The sequence below is a fragment of the Oenanthe melanoleuca genome, chromosome 17 (genome assembly GCF_029582105.1).
Source record: "Oenanthe melanoleuca isolate GR-GAL-2019-014 chromosome 17, OMel1.0, whole genome shotgun sequence".
Lineage (NCBI taxonomy): Eukaryota > Metazoa > Chordata > Aves > Passeriformes > Muscicapidae > Oenanthe > Oenanthe melanoleuca.
The window spans coordinates 8,087,355-8,102,068 of NC_079350.1; the positions used below are offsets into that span (position 1 = coordinate 8,087,355).

At 51.3% G+C, this 14,714-nt stretch overlaps 1 protein-coding gene across 1 annotated transcript in view; it reads left to right on the forward strand.

Moving 5' to 3' along the window:
• Window positions 1-14,197, forward strand: part of ASTN2 (astrotactin 2) — a 309,920-nt gene extending 295,723 nt beyond the window's left edge. Inside the window, exons 21-23 of the mRNA XM_056505281.1 lie at window positions 6,260-6,360; window positions 7,544-7,727; window positions 13,300-14,197. Of these exons, the coding sequence (XP_056361256.1) occupies window positions 6,260-6,360; window positions 7,544-7,727; window positions 13,300-13,537 (523 nt within the window). The 3' untranslated portion in view covers window positions 13,538-14,197. The remainder of the gene's footprint in view (window positions 1-6,259; window positions 6,361-7,543; window positions 7,728-13,299) is intronic.
• The last annotated feature ends 517 nt before the right edge of the window (window positions 14,198-14,714 follow it).

Below are 14,714 nucleotides of genomic sequence, written 5' to 3' on the forward strand. Positions count from 1 at the left end.
TAATTGTCTGCTCAGCATTTGCTGCAGAGACTGGGAGGGTTGGTCTCATTTACCTCTCTTAATTTTCACAAATCACAGAGTCGTCAATAAGCTCAGCTACATTCCTGTGGCTTGTGTGGACTGGCTGATTTTTATTTGATTTAATTTCTTTTTAAATTTGAATGGTTTGTGAATTGGGAATGCTTGCACTAAACACACACCCCTTTCCATGCCTGTCCAGACTGCTGCTGGCAGGCAAGCCTGACTCCTGCTCCTCAATGGAAGTGGCTGGGAGGCTCTGCAGGGGATGTACAAGCCCAAGGCGGGGAGGCAGGAGTGGGTGGGTGGCTCCTGGACCATGCACACCCCATAGCAGGGAGGCAGGAGTAGGTGGGTGGCTCCTGGACCACGCACAGCCCATGGCAGGGAGGCAGGAGTGGGTGGGTGGCTCCTGAACCATGCACACCCCATGGCAGGGAGGCAGGAGTGGGTGGGTGGCTCCTGGACCATGCACACCCCATAGCAGGGAGGCAGGAGTGGGTGGGTGGCTCCTGGACCATGCACACCCCATAGCAGGGAGGCAGGAGTGGGTGGGTGGCTCCTGGACCATGCACACCCCATAGCAGGGAGGCAGGAGTGGGTGGGTGGCTCCTGGACCACGCACAGCCCATGGCAGGGAGGCAGGAGTGGGTGGGTGGCTCCTGGACCACGCACAGCCCATGGAAGGGAGGCAGGAGTGGGTGGGTGGCTCCTGGACCATGCACAGCCCATGGCATGTGGCTGGGGGTGAAACGTCCAAGGCTCTGCTCTACCCTGCAGCACCCTTGGGCTCACACTCTGCTCAGGAACAGTCTTTTAGGGAAACTGTGTGGGTTATTTATGGATGCTTTTAGCTCCAGGAGATGCTGGGATGAAGGTCTAATGCTGCTCAGATACCTGTGGGTATCCAGACAGAAAACACTCACCCCTCCAAGCCTCCCTGCCTCCCCTCATCTTGGTGTCTGGGAGCTGAGGACACTCCCAGACTGCAAGAACAGGAGAGAAGAGTTAGTTTGGGTGCCATGAGCACAGGGGATTGCACAGTGCAGGGTCTGATGGGTGGAATGGCAGCTCCATCCTGCACACCCTGGCACAGCCCCAGCCCAGGCCCCATCCCTCGTGCCCAGTCTCCGTGCTGAGATCACTGGGCAGCAGGCAGGCACGGAATGCCAAGAGCTGCTCCACTGAGGGCTTTAAAAGGGAGGCCTGGGCATTGTTTTTCATCCGGAGCAGGAAGCCAGAAGGGCTGGCAGGGCAGGGTGTGATGTGTGAGTGTCAGCAGCGTGGGGCTGGGTGCGTGCGAGCCCCGCCAGCCTGGGCTGTGCAGGAGGCACGGACAAGCTGTGACCGAGCGGGGAGTGACGGCAGGACGTGCGTGCAACACCTCAGCCCGGGCAGCATTTGTGTTTTCAGGCTCGGCGTGGCGGGTGGTGGAGGGAGAATCCGTCGTGCTGTGCGTGGGATGCCAGCCAGGATCGCCCTTGCTGAGCTGCTGCAGTTAACACAAGAGTCTCGTGGCTGCAGGAGCACGGCACCCAGCCCAGGCAGATCAGCCAGGCTCAAGCCAAGCCCCACTGGCAGGAGCACCTTGTGGTTGCACCACTTTGGAAAGCTTGAGGCCGTGTTTTTGCGTGGCTCTGGAGCAGCATCCCTGCCCTGTCCTGCATTCACGTGGGCTCCTCTCAGAGCCTGGGCTGGCCACACAGCCACTGCTGCTTAATTAGCGTGGGGGTTTGGCATCTGCTCGAGTGCTAATTGAGCTCCTTATCAGAGCCTTTCTCCGCAGCCTTGTGGTACTGCACCTCACAGAGCAGCTGCACCAGCACAAAGGCCTCAGCAAGAGCAGACAAGGCAGACCAGAAATGCCTGTGGTATCTCTGTAGGATGTAAGGAAATCAGCAGCTAAGGAAGGTCAGACTTAGAAGTCCTTATCTCGCTTCCCGCAAATAAGGATCATGAGTAAAGCACTCAAACGTCATGAGCATCATGAGGGGCAGTTAAAAAACATGCTGTCTATAAATAAGTAATATGTTTTGAGCTTTTGTTCTCAGTCTTTAGAGCTTTGTGCCTGTATAAATTTGTATTTTGGGTTATTTTCTCTGCATTGAGAAAGGATAGAAGCATTCTTTTCTGGGTTTTAAATCTCTTGAAAAGCAATGGACAATCTCAACAGTCATTGGGTTCCAGGAACTGAACCATTAACATCCCCCTCTTGCTTTCTCTTCTTACCCCAAAAAGCATCTTGAACCTGGTGATAAAACTCAGCCTTCAGCCCACATTGGGTGGGGAATCTACAAGGAAGGTATGGACATTTCATGAGGCCAAATGTTTATTGGATTCTGTCTCTCCCTGAAAGTTCCTTCAGGTCCCAATAGTTTTGAATTTAGAAGTTAACATTAAACCAGCATTACCTTATAGGACTTTGTATACTGTGATTTGCTGCAGAGGTGGCAGCATTTCCATGCATAGAGAGCTGATCCCTGCCAAGAGCATATGTGTTTGGGCCTCTTTGAAACCTTTTCAGGTAAATAGATATTCTAGTATTCTAGAAACACAAGTCTTTGTGTAGGATCTTACTGAAGGCACGGGTGAAAAAGAAGATCAGCTGTGAGACAGCAGAGAGCCTGGAGCTCCTTTGGAAAGCACAGGGAGAAGATGAGGAAATGTGAGGAAAGTTTATCACTCAACGAAACACCTCCAGGTTATAGAGGAGCTTCTGCCAGATCCTAGCTACCATATGGCATTCCAGGTTGTCTGATGTGGTTTTGTGCAATGACTGTAGGTCTGAGACCTTTTTGTTCTGGCTTTGACTTCACCCCAGAGATCTCTGCCTTGGGCAAAGCGCTCAGAGCTGCTCTTTGGCCTCATTTGTTTGCAAATCATCAGGGCTGGCCTATTCAAGTGCAGCTCTATCCTCATCAGTGGGGATGATGCCTGCCTTGGTCCTGGTCCCACGGCACTGTAGTAGATGTAAGTGGGGCAGGAGGATCTCCATGGAGTGCTGCAAAATCCCACCTTGTCCTCAGTTTAGCTCCCTCCACCAGTGTGATCAGTTTGATTTTCCATTGGTTTGTCACGTAGATGCAGAATCATGGAGGGGTTTGGGTTAGAAGGGATCTAAAGCTCATCTCGTTCCAACCCTCTACCATGGGCAGGGACACCTTCTACTATCCCAGGCTGCTCCAAGCTTTGTCCAGCCTGGTTTTGAACACCCCCAGGCATGTGGAGTCCACAACCACTTTTGGTAAACTTAAAACCCTTACTGTAATGAATTTCTTCCTAAAACCTTATCCAAACCTACCCTCCTTCAGCTTAAAGACACATCCCCATTCCTCCCATGCAGTGGTGGCCTCTCCTGCCACTGGCCACCCTGTTAATGTCTCTTTGGGTCTTAGGCTGCTCCTTGCCTGCATCTGCTGAAGGTTTCCAGCAAGATGTGAGTGCTGGGTTTGCACAGAGACACAGACACAGGTCTTTGCTCTCCCTTCTCTTAATTGTCCGTTTCCGGGAATAAAAGAACAAAACTAAACCCCGGCACTCTGCACAGTGCCATTAACTGGCCATAAAAGTGTTTTGCTTCAGAGGCTGGGTGGTCAAGTGGTTTGAGAACAAGAGTGGAAACCATCATCTCCCGAGTTTCCAAACTGTTCATGTCACTGAGCCTCTCCGGGGCACGATGCTTCACCCCATATGTCTCTGTTTACTGTCGATAAAACAGAGCTATTAATACTGTTGTGCTTCAGGGTGATCTTTTGGGCTGTAATTAATGTTAAAACCTTCTGAGGTCACTGGCTGGAAGGAGCTGGAGAGGTGCAGAGGCTCTGTGCTGCTGGGCTGCCAGCCTCCACCACAGCTGGGGTGATTGGTGCTGAGTCCAAAACATCTCATTCACAAGGAATGGAGATGAAAGAGTTTCCTCTAAGGTTCTTGAAAGAGGACTGGCTCCAGGTGAGGTAAAGCAATTGGGTTTGTTCTCAAAAAAAGAATTTTTGACAAGATCAAAATCACTTTGATTCTGATGTTTTTTCCATTTACATTGTGGGTTTTTTGGTTTTGTTTCCTTACATCATCAAAAAAAAAAAAAAAAAGAAAAAGAAATGAGGGCTTGTGTTTTTTTGACATCTATTTTTTAACCCAGGCCTGACCAGGAGAGATGCTCTTGCTCTTGGCAGCTGAGTGACTTTGTTCCTGTGTGAGCTGGGCAGAGGGGAAAAGTGCAGTCAAAAGGCTCAGGCAGGTCTTCAGCATCACCCAAAGGCGTGGATGTGCTTCAACACCCAACCAATCCTCCTGACCCCACTGGCGATGGAATAGGTGAAATGGGCACTAATTGCTGAATATTACAATTATGTTTTGATAAAAGTCTTCTGTTTTCCAAGGAAAGTGCTCTGGCACTGATTGCCTCAGAGCTAATGGACCAGCCTGAGCTGCTGCAGGCAGAGCAGAGGTTACACATTAGCTCTGCTCACCCTCTTCCACAAGCAAACACAGCAGCACAGCCACTGTGGCTCGGCAGGTGACCCCAGGATGGGGATGGGGAGCAGCTCCCAGCAGTACCCTGATGTTAAACCCTCTTCCTGCTTGTGGTGCTTCTGCTGATGAACAAGAAGAGCCCTGCAGTGGGTGGGCAGCAGGACCACAGTGGTCCCTGCCCTGTTCTCCTGCCCAACACTGTGTGCCCCTGAGACACAAAGCTTCTGCCCCCAGCAGGAGACTCCTCACTCCCCGTGAGCCTCCTGTCTGCTGAAAGGAGGGAAAGGACTGGGGGCACCTTCAGGATGGGATGCAAAGCCCTGCAGTCACACTCCTGCTTGGAATTCTGTGCTGCCCTATTGTTCTGGGAGTCCCTCAGTGAGAACAGCCTGTGTGTGGTACTTGTGAAGTGTGGATGTCCCTCTTGAGATGCTCCCACTCTGAGCAACGCTCCTGGTGAATGAGAGAAAATGATGTCATGCCAAAAGGATGAAATAGCATCTCCTTGGGTGAGCCCAGCATGTGCATCCCCTGCGTGCCCCAGCTGTCCCTGCACACCAGTGAGTTCCTTGGCAGTCTGCTGGCATCCTTTCAGACAGCAAGTATTGTTAGGCAGCTAATGCTAATTGCTTGGAGGGAATATGTCCTCTGCTGGGAATTGCTACCGTGCAAGTGTCAGCTCTTATCAGCCACATGTGGGAGGTGCAGGGCCTGCAGGGAGGAGAGAGGGGGCTGGCAGTGCTCGTGTGTGGGATGAGGAAGAGGGAGGCATTGCTTCTGTCACCCCCAAGGATGCTAAGGACTTAGGAGTGTTCATTAAATAAACATACCTCAGGGTCTCAATCCCATTTAAGCTTCAGCTGCTTTTATGATACTCCTTGTACTCACTTGCAAGAGCTGGTCAGTTTTACCTTAGGCTAAGGAGGGGTGGTGTGTTATTTCTCAGGCTGGGTACCCACCACCAGGCATCTCAGACCTCTGAGGGCTTCAAACCAGCCCCTGCACTTTGTCAAAGCCAGCTTGAGTTGCCATGCCCAGCTCAGAGCGAATAAATATGAACTGATGCCCTTTGGGGGAGTGGACAGAAGATTGTCACCCCTGCTGAGAAGAAATATTCTCATCTTGGAGCTTTGATGCCCTGAGCAGGACTCTGAGCTCAGCATCCCAGGACGTTCCATGCAGCCACAGCCTGTTTATTCAATGCTCCATCGGGCACAAAAGCCATATTTTACTGTCAGATGCTCTCCATTAGCTTCAAGTGTGAAATTATCATTCCCACCCTTTTGCCAGCCCCACCCTTGTGAGGAAATGAGGGAGCAAACAACTCAAGGGCCGTTCACAGGATGAGGATGAGCTGTCACTTGTCAGCACAGAGCCCACTTATGGCAAGAATTAGTGTCCTGCTCCCAGAAGGGCCAGAGAGGAGCCTGGCTCACAAACACCACCGTGTTATAATGCTCACATCAGCATCTCTCTGCAGTCAGGAGGATTCAGGGTGCAGTCCCACAGGGGTCCCTGGGGTGAAGGAAGAGGAAATGGAGCCCCACAGATTCCAGAAAGGGGTGAAGTTGCCTGTCCCCCCAGCCCTGGCTCCTATCCTTGGTTTCTCCTCTCTTCCAGGAGATCATCTCACATCTCCTTGAGATGCCAAAACTGACCAATAGTGCCTGGACCACATTTTTTCCTTTCTCTTCTGAAGGCCAGTTCCTTTAACAACCTGGTGGTGTGGGACTGAGGGATTGTTTTTCTTTTGCTTCCTGCTTTCCAGATTCACCCTGTATGCAGTGGATACACGGGGGAGACACTCAGAGCTGAGCACAGTCACCCTGAGGACAGCGTGCCCGCTGGTAGACGACAGCAAGGCAGAAGGTCAGTGCTCAGGTGCCTCATGTTCCACACCAGGAGATATTCCCTGCTAATTTTGATTTTCCTCTCTTCACTGTGCTCCCACAAACCTGTCCAGGCCCTTCTGTCCCAGTGAGAAGGCTCTTTTAAATTCATCCACAGGCACAGGGATGTTCATGTGGGGAGGGGTGACAAATTACAGATGTGTCCAGGGGCAAAGTCTCCCTGGTGGGTAGCTGATGGCTCTGTGATTCCACACAGGCATCTTTGCCATACATGGCTGTGGAAGCCTCCTGGAAAAAGAACAATCCCTTCTCTCAACCTGAGAGAAGCAGCCCTGGCTGGGCCATGCAGGGCAGCTTTGGCTCTGGGTGTTTGAAGGGATTTTGGGGACAGCTGGGTCAGTTTGGAAACAGAAATGGTGATAAAAGCCCAGCTACTTGTGCACATTTACATTGTTCAGTTTTGAAACTGATCCCACTTGTCTGTACACCCAAACCAGAGCACCTGGCTGCTTTCAGATTTAAAAGGATTCTTCTATGTGACCATCATGTTACCTGTTTTCTTTCTTTCTTGCTTGCTTTCCATTGGGAATATCACACAGAAACAAGTTTTGGTTAATGCTTAGCTCCATGTTCAATACGAAAAGCATTCCCGTGGAAAAATAGAAAACAGGAGACTAAGGAGAAGGAAGAAGGTGCAGCTTTGTGCATTTCTCATCTCCAAAAGGAGATTTTTTTCTACAGCAGAGAGTTAATGTTCTTGTTTAACACATCTGAGCTGCTCCAGCTGATGCTCACAATGATGAGGTGCTGTATTTCAGGCTGAAGGGCCATCCTGGGATTGCACTCTTAAGCACCATAGCTGTGAATGGCTTTTAGCTTCGTGAATTTGGGAGGAGCTTCCCTGTCCTTCCTGAGAGGACAAGGTTGTCTCCCTGCCCTGGCAGCTTTTTGCCTCTCCTCTTTCTGCTTCTTCATGGAGTATTGCTGGAGTCTTTGGGACAGCTTTGCTCATGCAGGGAACCCACTGTAGGATCAGCCTGAGGAATTGCTGAATGCTCTGCAGCCACTGAACCCTGCTGCAGGTCCAAGGGACCGGCAGCCACCCCAGCTGCCTGCCCCTGCCCTGCCAAGGGCTCTGCTCCTCCTGTTCCCATGTCAGCACCTTCAGCTGGTCATTAATCCCATGCCCTGCTCCTTTCCAGAGATAGCTGACAAAATCTACAACCTCTACAATGGCTACACGAGCGGGAAGGAGCAGCAGACAGCCTACAACACCCTCATGGAGGTCTCTGCTTCCATGCTCTTCCGAGTCCAGCACCACTACAACTCCCACTACGAGAAGTTTGGAGACTTTGTCTGGCGCAGCGAGGATGAGCTGGGGCCCAGGTACCTGTCCCTTCCCTGTGTCCTGCCCTGCCCATGCCCACAGCACCCCTCTGCTTGGCCACTGGGGGTGTAAGCCCCCCGACTTCTCCCTGTAGCTAAGAGAAATCCCCTTTTTGTGTTCACCAGGCTGTCCTCCATCCTCTTGGACCACCAGGTCCTTGGATGAATGCTGGTGGGACACCTGGCAGCTGGGTGATCTTATCATGAATGTTTGTATCAGCCTGGACCACGTGGATGATGCTTTGAATGAGCTGGGGGCTTGGAAACACTGGGGAGTGGGGGACAAAGGGTGTAATATAGGCCTGGAAAAGTTTTTCCTTCTCCCCTTTGTTCCTATCTGCTTGTTGGATGTGGCTGAGGATCTCTCCATAGTACCAGGATGACAGCTCTCAACTGTTTACACCTCTCCTGGACATAGATCCAAGCTGGCCTGGGGCTTGTCCTCCTCCAGAGATGACCTTGCTCATCGTTTCTTTGGTAGTTCACTGGTCTCTGGCCCAGAGCAATTCTCATCCTTCTCCCTGCTTTCCCCTGATGACACTAAAGGCTTGTTTGTCCTTTGCAATTGTTCTTTTTTTCTCTGAATCCCTGGGAGCCATCAGCTTCTTCTTACATCTTTATTTCCCCTGTTACTTGAGATCCAACCCACTGAAGGATGCTGTCTAACCTGATACCTGCATCAAGCTGTGGGACAGCAGGGTGACATTTAAGCTGCCAGTTCCAGGGCCCAGCTACATCTGGAGCCCGTGGTCAATTTGGCTGCTGCCTGTTGTCCTCACTGAGCCAGGGGAGCTCCTCACAGCACTCCTCTGCCCTGTTCTGTACTTGAGAAATGCATGACTTGCAGCCAAGGGGATGGATCTATAAAAGCCAAGGCAGCCAGTGCCAGGCTCGTGACCAGGATGAAGCTCTGCCATCCAGCCTGGCTGCTCAGGGAGCTTGGACAGAAGCAGAGCCACTGACACAGCAGGAGAGAAAAAGGATTTTTATTTTTGTATTTTTTTTTTTTTTTTTTTTTTGCCAAGGGAGGCCATCTCGTAACAGGATTTTAATTGACAGGCTGTTCTCCTTCCCAGGGGGACATGCATTTTTGTACCTTGAAATGTTTATCAGATGAGCCTCGGCTTCAGAGTAAACGTTCGCTCATAAAACAGAGCGACAAGAGGGGAGTCGGTTGCCTCTGTGTAATAAATACATCACACTGAGCTCCTCGTGAGCCCAGTTTCCATGAAAGCCACAGGTTACTGCAAACAGCTGCTGGCAAGAAGACACACTGACAGCCAGATGTCCCAACCAGACCGTTTACATTAAGGAGACATTAAAAACTTAGCTCATAGGTGGCCCTAAACCAGGACTTTCCGTAGTCAGCAGCATCTCAACACCTGGCTTGCCTCACCCTGCTCATCTCCTGTAGCAACAGCAGCCCCTTTCCTGCTCCCCCCTTCCTCTCACGGACACTGAGTGAATCTCACACAGCTAATTTGTTCCAACAAGACAGAAGAATCTGTCTAAATCAGTGAACTTTATTGCTACTGTGCATCTAGACCTCTGGATCCCTGCAGCCAGCATGCTTCCCAGCACAGCCATGGGGAGATTTCACTATTATTTTCTTTTATTCTGTTTTCAGGATGATTCTTATGACCACTGCAAGCAGGGTATGGCTTTTAGGAGGAGGCAGAACAAGTAATTAAGTTAAAATCTTCTTGCCATGTCCCTATTTGTGGCTAGCAGGAGTACTGGGGTCAGTACATGGCATCAACCCAGTCTCACAACCTGTCCCCTGCTCCAGCCAGTCACCCAGGCAGGCAGCTGGGCTGGCCAAGGGACATGAAATGCATCTCCAGAGCAGCTGACTTCTGGTACAAGGGGAATGCAATGTTCTGATGGGAGGCTGTGATAAGAGGCCATCAAGTCCTGGACTCACTGTCCTTGCACACGAGGGTCTGAAAGACCCAGGTCAGTTCTCAGTAGAGTGGAAAATCTGAATTTATGACAAAACCACCTCATACAGGAACAGAGCAGCCAGGCAGCCACCCTCTCTCTGCAGTCTCAGCAATCTCATCCTTCCTTCCAGCACAGGTATCATTTTTTAATGGCTCCTTCATGCCCCTTCTCCCTCTTTTAGTACCTCCCTTCAAGGTAAGGCAGGGCAGGGACCTCAGTGTCCTGTCCCCTGTGCAGTGGAAACACTGGTTCATGCAGGAGCCTTTGGAAAGTGCCCTGGCAGCAGACACCCATCCCCTCCCTTTTCCTGTCCCCCACCATGCCACGAGGCACCACAGAGGGAAGTGGCTGCTTAGAGCTGTCACTATTTTTAAATCCCCCTCTTCATTATTTGTGACTGTGCTGTGACCTCCTAAATCCGTGCAGTCCAGAATCATTCCCTGGCTGCTGTGGTGGGAGAGAGGGCACTGCTGGCCCACACCAACATGAGGGTATCCCCATCTAGGCTATGGGAAGGGAGTCACTTCATCTTTTTGGGGACTGAGAGCTTGGGGTCCGGCCACAGGGAGCCAGGAAAGTGACTCCCCTCTCACTCCCCTGCCATCCCCTCCCAATTTCTGCCCTTTAATAATGCAATAAATTGCCATTTCTGGCAGAGATGAGGCTGGTCAGCATTTAGGAAGATTTCATTTCCAGTATTTGAAAAGGTGGTCGTTCTGACCCGACAGCCCTCCGTAGGGAGCACTTGGGTAATACCCGGGGCTTGATTTATGGTGTTAAATTGGCAACCCAAGAACTGCTCCTGTAATTTATTACCCAGTCTTCACCAGAAAGCTTCTCTCCCTTTCTCACCCCTCCCCTCACCCACTCTGTCTCTCTTCCTCATTTTTTTAAGAGGGAACAGCTGACAGCCAAAAGCTAAATCTAACATTTACACATGACTTCATTACCCTGCTAAAATAAATTACTCAAAGCGGTGAAACCCACCAAAACTGGAGTTTTGGCACTGGACATCAAAAGTGAGGGGCCAGATTCCCTCTGCCCTGTCACCCTGTCTCCTCTGTGGCCACAGCTCAGTGTGTTTTCAGTATCTCACAGGGCCAGCCCATCATGTGCCACATCCCATCCTTAAACACAGGTTTTTCCTGGGATTGACTGCACAGAGTGAGCTGTGGATGCAGCAGGTGTGTGGAGACAGCTCCAGGAGAATCACAGCCTCTGGCTCAGCAGAAATATTTACCTGGATAAGAGGCCTGAGTATATATCAGGAAACAAGGATAACGTGGTGAGTTCTAGCAATATCCAGCAGATCATTAAAGCGTAATGGAGCAAGTAATGAAAATGGGAAGGTAGAGAAGACCAAGGGAAATGGAGGCAAAGGCAAGTTGTGGGGAAGAAAAGTGAGAGATTAGTGATGGTAGGATAGGGGAAGAATGAGAAGGGAACAGAGGAAGGGCAGAGCTTGGCTAGCAGACAGCCACTGGTCAGCCAAGACATCCACTCCTTGTGCTGTTGTTGGTTACCCACCATGGGGGTTTGCTCAGGGGCTGGTATTGGCCACTTCTTATTGCTCCCCTCTTGCTGTGGCTGGGAGAGGCCATGTGGTGAGCTGGAGTAGCAACCAGTTTGCTGGTTTGGGGGGAAAATCCAATGATTGCTTGTTTGGCCTTTGAATAAACAACTTCCCCATGCTGCCACACTGTTTAGATCCATGGGCACCAGAACAGGGCTGGGGAAGGGCCAGTACCCCATTTTCAGAAAAGTAGAGAGTTTTTTGAAAGTAGAGCTGCTTCACAATAAATCAGGGTGTTCATGGAGTTGTGGCCTTAGAGAGATGAGAGTTCTCCTCTGTGAGGGTGTTCTGGCTGAGTGATCTCCTCCTGAGCAGGGTCAGCTGGCATAAAAGTCCATCCCATGAGGTGATGTGGGTCCTGCAATTGTTCAGCCTTCCCTGAAAGGGAGAACCAGTGCAGATGTTAAGAAACAATCTCCCAGCATGAGGATGGGGAGCACTGGAAGGATCACCAGCTCCTGACTCTAGGAACAGGTCAGAAGAAATTCAACCAGGCAGGTTGATCCCAGTAGGAAGTGGCACAGGTGATGGCTTTTGGTCCCTTCCAGCTGCAGTGACTGTGATTTGTTGAAGTTTGGCAACTGCAATCATTGCAGAGTTTGGTTGGCTGCTGAGCTGAGCTTGAATCAATCAGTCTTCACCAAAAGCACCTAATGCCATCATGGAATTTGTAAATCCAAGAGGCACACATCAGCAGCCCAGGACCTGTTCCTGGCAGTGTGTCAGGTCCTGGTGTGTGGTGGGAGCCCCAGATGCTGCAGAAGGTCAGGTGGCTGTCATGGAGAGTAACGTGAGTTTAGGTGTTGTGTCAGAGCTGGGCACAGCTCAGCCCATGACATCATTATTTTAGATGTGTGTGTAGCTAACGAGGCTCAAATTGCCCAGTCTGGCTTGTGTCTTTGTGGATTAAATCCATAAATAGATACCATGGAGTGTTGTCCAAGAAGGGCCAACTTCCTTTGTTCTTTCTTTGCCCTCAAAGCTGACCCAGAGCACATCACCCTGGGGAGGAGTGGTTCCCATGTGCAGCCCTGGAGGAGCAGTGGTTTCCTCCAGCCTTTCATCCAGAGTTCCCATGCACAGGGAGAGGTCTGGGCTGGCTGGGGTGCCAGGATGCCCTCTCACCTCCTGCTGCTGTCTCTGCCCTCTGCTCTGCACTGGGTGACCCTGGCCAGCCCTTCCCTGGCGCCCCATCCCCAGACATCAGGCTCCCCACGCTCCCCCCGGGCTGGGAGCTCACAGCCCGAGCTGCAACACCACTCAGCTTTCATAATCAAATAATCCCCATGTTTATGCCTTGCAGACTGACAGTGCTGCCCCTGACATATCATTATCGGGAATTTACATTCCTGCAGGAGCTGCGAAATCCCCGACTCCCGAATCCAGAGCTTTCCTGTGGCACCAGAGGGAGAGGAAATAATCTGTGATCTTGAAACTTTCAGACCACTGAAGTAAACCCTCTTCCCTCCCTTTGTTTGATTTAGCACTTTGCAGACTCCCACAAGGGGATTCTTGGTTTCTTACGAGTTTATTTTGTTTTGTCTTAATGTGTTGTGCTTTTATTCCTCACTCTTCTAGTGTCAATCCTTTTGGGCTGTTTGCCTCCTGCAGGAAATCAGGAAAGGGAGGGCTGTGCTCATCAGTCACGGGTAGGAAGATGCTGGGGATCTCACCACGGTGCCAGGTGGGGCCAGCACATGTGCTGGAGCTGGCCAACATCATATAGCGGTGGTGACAATCTAGCTGGGTCAGACTGTCCCCAGGGCACACAAGCTGTTCCAGTGGGTCAGACCTGAGGTCTTGGTGCTGTGAAATGGTAGGGATACCCAGAACTTTGGGAAAAACAGAGCTTCTCTCCACTTGGAAGAGGAGAGACAATGTCTTAGGCAATGGGTTGTGTCCATTCTTGCCAAAAGGCAGGGCTGGTGGCAGAACACTGAAATCCTGACTTCTGGTCTCCCCTGTGCCTTGCCCACACTGCTCTGTTCCCATCTCTGGGAACAAGAAGAAAGCCAGGGGCTAAAAAGACATGAGAATCTGGTTTCTTGCCTCCAGGAAGGCTCACCTGATCCTGAGGAGGCTGGAGAAGGTCAGCAGCCACTGCTCGACGCTGCTGCGCAGTGCCTACATCCAGAGCCGCACCGAGACCATGCCCTACCTGTTCTGCCGCAGCGAGGAGGTCCGGCCGCCCGGCATGGTCTGGTACAGCATCCTAAAGGACACCAAAGTCACCTGCGAGGAGAAGATGGTCTCCATGCTGCGCAACACCTACGGGGAGTCCAAGGGGCGGTGAGGGAAGGAGCGGGCCTGGAGCTGTGGGAGGCAGAGGGACTCCGAGGAGTCGAGGACTCGTGATATGCTGAGCGGCTGGTGGGGTTTGGGGTCGGGTGATGTTCAGAGGGGGTGGAAGGGGACAGCGAGGCCAAACAGGACTTTCTCACACAGAAGGCAGAGAAACAAGAAATGAGCAAGTTGGACTTTAATTTCTTTTCCTTTTTTTTTTTTTTTTTTTTTTTTTTAATTTTTCAAGAGTGAAAAAAAAAAAAAAAAAGAGAAAAAAAAAAAGAAATTACCTAATTTGACTCAGCATAAAAGCCTCTCCTTTTTAATCTTTTCTTACTGAATTTCCTGGACTACACGCTCCAAAAACCCTGGGAGGAGGAGATACCCACTGGAGGCAGAAGGGAGTTGCTGGGCGCAGGGTGATCCCCTCCCTGCCTGCCCTGCCAGCGGGCAGCAGCAGCGGGGCCGTGGTGGCCGAGGACAGCAGGAGGTGGCGCGGGTGGGGTGACACCAGCGAGGGTCCCCGGGCAGGGCCAGGCGGTGCCCGGGACGCTGCAGGCAAGCTGGGCTTCTGCACCGCTCCGAGTGGACGGGGCGGCTCCGAGTGCAGCCTTGGGTCGCAAGGCTCCCGGCAGCTTGTTCTGCGCATTAAAGGTTCATATTAAGTCCATCTTCGCTGCCTCTCTGGTGTTTCTTCCTGACGCGGTCTCACCTCTGCTGGGGTTTGGGTTCTGGGTGTGGCACTGCCGGGATGTGGCTGAGATGAGGGAGGTGATGGATGGAAACGTGCAGCCTTTCGCACAGGGTCCTCCCCTCCTCGACACCCAGCGTAGCCACTGGTCCCAGTGGGAGCTGGAAGTGTGTGGGAAAGCCCAAGAAGAAAGCCAGGGGCTAAAAAGACATGGAGTATCTGGTTTCTTTTACTGTCAGATGTGGGTTAGGCTGGCCCAAGCTCCCTGTGGGTAATGGATTTCTCAGCCTGGTAGCCAAACCAAAAAGTGCAGGAGGGTGAGAGGGGAAAAAAAACAAGAATCAGATCGGCTCAAAGCTATTGATTTTTCCTTTTTAAAGCAGAACAACAAACCTGGAGAGGGAAGAGAGAAGACTGTGGGTTGAATTAATCAGTTTAATCAGCCCAAAGCAAATAGTTTTGTTTAGTTGTTCAGGTTAGTTAACTCTTTAAGATC